Here is a 4,222-nt window from a genome sequence, read left to right on the forward strand (position 1 = left end):
TGGTTAGTTATTGACGACAACACGGGTTAGTTATTGACAAAGGCGACGGAGAGAGGGAGTAAATGATTGAAAGGATCCCAGATTATGGCATTTGCTTGAGCGCCTGCCTGACATGGCCCTTACGCCAGGCCCCTAATGGAAGATAATGGCCCAGCAGTAGACAGGAGATCTCACTGCATGTCATGGAGCGGTCATCAGCACACAGAGCTCAGTGAGTGTGGCACCTGCTCCGAATCATAGGGGTCACCGAGTTTTGCCACACCTCCCCACCGACTAGGAGCACAAGTGGAATGTGTGTGTGAGCGAGAGAGAGAGAGAAACAGAGCAGCAAATGAAGAGATGATGAACAGAAGAAGAATTCTATTGCTGAGCTCACATTTGTGAGAAATAAGGTGGTTTGTTTTCTTATTTTGGCTCAGAGTTATGTCGGATGTCTATTGATCAGCGCTGGTGTGTGTGTGTGTGTGGGGGGGGGGGGGGGGGGGGTTTGTGTGTGCATATGTGTGCATGCACATATGTATTGAGCATGCGTGCACGTGTTAGAATCTGCTGGATATGCAAGTCCAGTCACTCTCATGTATCAAACAGGCTCACACACCTCTGAAGAAGAGAGCGAAACAGAGACAGAGAGAGTGTGTGCTGAGCCCAGGCTGTGTGACAGGTCTGTGTTACACGTCTCCCTCACTGTGCTGGACACACACTTTGTGCTACTCATAGACGACGGTTCCATCCAGTGGAGAGGTGAGAAAAAAAAACATAAAACAGAAAAACTGTCTGTATACTCTGGGGTTGGCATGGTAACTGCTGTGTCTCTGCATGGCCTGTCATTTGTCTTTATATATTCACAGAGCCAGTGATTTTCCAGTATCTCTCTCTCTCTCTCTCTCTCTGTCTCTCTCTCCATCCTGACACCCTGTTTCAGAGATGTCCTTTAGGGGTGTGGCTAACCTTTTGCCATCACAAAAGGAACAAAAGCACTCACACTCTATCCTTCCATCTCTGCATTTCCACTCTTTTCTGCTGCTTTTGACACTATGAGAGTGAGAGAGAGAGATAGAGACAGAGAGAGAGTCAGAGAGGGAGAGAGATACAGAGAGAGAGAGAGTCAGAGAGGAAGAAAGAGACAGAGAGAGAGTCAGAGAGAGAGAGAGAAAGAGAGAAAGGCAACTCCTCTGCCTGCTGGCTCTATTTTTTTCTGTCTATTAATGACTGCTTCTGTTCCTTCTCCATGGGTCTTTCTCTGTGTCCTTTCTGTCTCTCAATGGTGTCCTTTCTCTTAAGTCATCTCCTCTCTCTCTCTCATTCACCAGCTATGCCAGCTTCATCTGCATGTACCACTTTAACCTGACCTTTGACCTTTAATGCAGGTGTTTAATAAGTTTTAATATTTTCTTTGCCAACTCTGTACATTTGTCTGTCTCTCTTCCACACACGCACACACACACACACACACACACACACACACACACACACCTAAGCCCTTTTTGCCCTGGGTTCTGCCTTGGGTCCTGTCTCTTGTAGCTTTAATAACTTCCCCTCTGTGCTTCCGTCATGGCTCCCGGAAGTGTGACCCATCATCATCAACGACACCATCACCATGACTACTGCGCTGGATGACACGGACGGTGAAGTCACCCTGGTAACATATGGCAGGTGCGGCAATAGCAGTTAAATCCGAGGAAATCATCTCCAGATGACACGGTGATTTCATTTTTTTTATGACTGTCAAATATTAGAATCAAAGTCTGAGAGAGATGAGGGATTTCTATAGTCCCTGCCATAATATGGAAAAAGTTAAAAATGTAAAAATCTTAAACACGACTGGTAAAAGTACACTTATGTTTATCAGCAAGATGCCAAGGACTAGCTGGACTTACAAGAAAGTCAAACATTGCTATTACTGTATGTGTGTATCCTTTTAGCTGTATATGTGGAGATAAAACAGGCTCTACGTTTTAGTATAATGAAGCGCATCTGTAGCTTAGACGAGTCGTCGTTACGAACTCAGTTCCCAGATGATGTACATGAAGTTCTGTTAATGTGTACGCCGGACGCAAGGCTTTCAGGGCGGTCTTGTGGCTGGTCTTCATCGGCGTAGACGCTATCGCTGACCGCACCGGTCGCTGCAGACGCAGCAGATAACCGTCTTAATTACTGCTTTGCAATGTCAGACCTTTTCTGTTTTCCGGAAAGTAGTGTTGACAGTGGGTTTTAGTGGTCTTGTGGAAAGAGTGGTCCATTTGTTAGTGGAATATCAATTGCAGCCGGCTGGTTTCCCTCTGTGAGCCCTGAACGTCATTTAAACGATGGAATTTTGGATTGGTGCTAAATGAAGCGACTTAAACGAGGCACACACTCACATCCTCTGGGCCGCGTGTCCCACGTGTCACGTTTGCGTGCCTGAGAGCGCGCGACGGTGCCAGAAACGGAGAAAAAGTTCGGACGCGAAAGTCAGAACCATCAAATTCTACACAGGTATTCTACACAGGTATTCTACACAGTCATGTCAGGTTAGCGTTCATGGATGTTCATTTAAATGACCTTTTAGATGCACTTTTAAAATTAAGAATGCGTTTGAAGGGCAGCAAAGAAAAGCTGAGGTGGCGAGTGATCTGTGATAAATCCAAACTGATAAATTTGCTTTCTTCCATTTTTAAAAAATGGATTCTTTATTTCGCTCTGTGATGTTTGTCCAATGAGAGGCGCTGAGAGGAGGAGAAGGGGCGGGGAGTGAGCGCGAGAGAGAAGTTGAAGAGAGGGAGAGAGAGAGAGAGAGAGAGAAAGAGAGAGAGAGAGAGAGAGAGAGGGAGAGAGAGAGAGGGAGGGAGTCAGATCGACATTGAATGATAGAGTGCGAGTGAGAACCTGAGGAAAGGCAGAGATTTAGAAACATTATGATATTATTTCTGGTTCCAGTGTTTTGTCGCACCCGCTCTACTTTATTTCATTAAACCACCAGTTCGAATGGAACAACGATGGTGATGCATCTCTCACAACATTAGTGTTATGTAGTCTTTAAATTCTCTCCTGCTTCATGTTTTTTTTTCTTTTTTTTACTGTTTAGCGTAAAGAAAACGTGACAGGTAACCCTCTAAAAGGAACAACCGCTTTCACTGCGCCGCCTTTACAAATAAACACGCATTTAAAGGTGAGGAACAGAGAAGACACCTTGTCCCCATCAACAATACCATCTACAGCCAAAGTCTGTCGGCAAGGAAACGGATAGGATGGAATGATCGTGACAACATGAAAAAGAAAAAGTGTGGAGGAATATTCCGTCGCTCCCGACCAAACCACGTCTGAGCGGGGAGATTGAGACACGGGGAGAGGTAAGTGATGCCGCCAGGACCGCCAGAGAAAGGTGTCGGGGAAATAGATGTAGAAGTGGGAATGACAGGTCTGAACCCGGAATCCGCCTCAGTGCATTGATCATTGCACGTAGTACAAATGATGCGTTTTGAAGTCAATGTGACACAACGTTTATCATCCGCTCTGACTTGTCATCTGTCACCAGCGTTTATGATGTGACTTGGTGGATCGCACAGATTCAGGGTGGCTGTTGTGTGACAGAGATTGCTGGAAGGAGGTAGAGGAAGGGAGAGGGAGACAGAGAGAACAGAGAGACCTTTCCCGAGCCATTCTCAGCTTCATTATTTTTCTTGATTCTGCTGAGACTGTCCAGACTGTCCAGTTTAATCAAATGACTGTGTTCAAACTGCAGGTATTTGATCCAGACTCGTAAACCTTCCCTAGCTGCTGTATTTGATCCTAAAACCTCGCGATTCATAAATGCAAACCTATTAACCCAGCCGTAACGCACGCAGAAAGCCTGAAGCTTGGCTTATGCAACCAAGACGTGCTTTTGAAAGGCGTGCGATTGAAACTTTGACCCTTTACACAGGCAATCGGTGAAGCCCTATCCAACTGTCACCCAACTTCTCATCCACTGTTCTCTTAAGCTCCTCTCAAGATGAAGCTCACGCGTGGAATCGGAATCTAGTTTTCCCCATATTATCAGGTTGCATCCATTCCTTCAGGGAACATTAAGCCTGTTTTTCTGTCTTTCTCCATGATAAACAGAGTCAGGAGGAGAACACACCCACCCTGCTGGAGTTCCCTGGTTGCCATGGATCCCCCTCCTTCTTTGAGTTTGGCCCTTCTTGCCGGGAGTGAGGAAGACGACCAGCACGCTCCCCTCCCCCTGAGTGGTATTTCCCACACC

General features: G+C 46.2%; 1 protein-coding gene across 1 annotated transcript in view; it reads left to right on the forward strand.

Moving 5' to 3' along the window:
- The first annotated feature begins 2,821 nt into the window (after positions 1-2,821).
- kcnn3 (potassium intermediate/small conductance calcium-activated channel, subfamily N, member 3) overlaps positions 2,822-4,222 on the forward strand; it is a 56,491-nt gene continuing 55,090 nt past the window's right edge. Inside the window, exons 1-3 of the mRNA XM_076970517.1 lie at positions 2,822-2,978; positions 3,065-3,329; positions 4,081-4,222. The exon at positions 4,081-4,222 is cut by the window's right edge and continues 909 nt beyond it. Coding sequence (XP_076826632.1) covers positions 4,127-4,222 — 96 coding nt within the window. The 5' untranslated portion in view covers positions 2,822-2,978; positions 3,065-3,329; positions 4,081-4,126. The remainder of the gene's footprint in view (positions 2,979-3,064; positions 3,330-4,080) is intronic.

This window comes from Brachyhypopomus gauderio, chromosome 13 (assembly GCF_052324685.1).
Source record: "Brachyhypopomus gauderio isolate BG-103 chromosome 13, BGAUD_0.2, whole genome shotgun sequence".
NCBI classification, from domain to species: domain Eukaryota; kingdom Metazoa; phylum Chordata; class Actinopteri; order Gymnotiformes; family Hypopomidae; genus Brachyhypopomus; species Brachyhypopomus gauderio.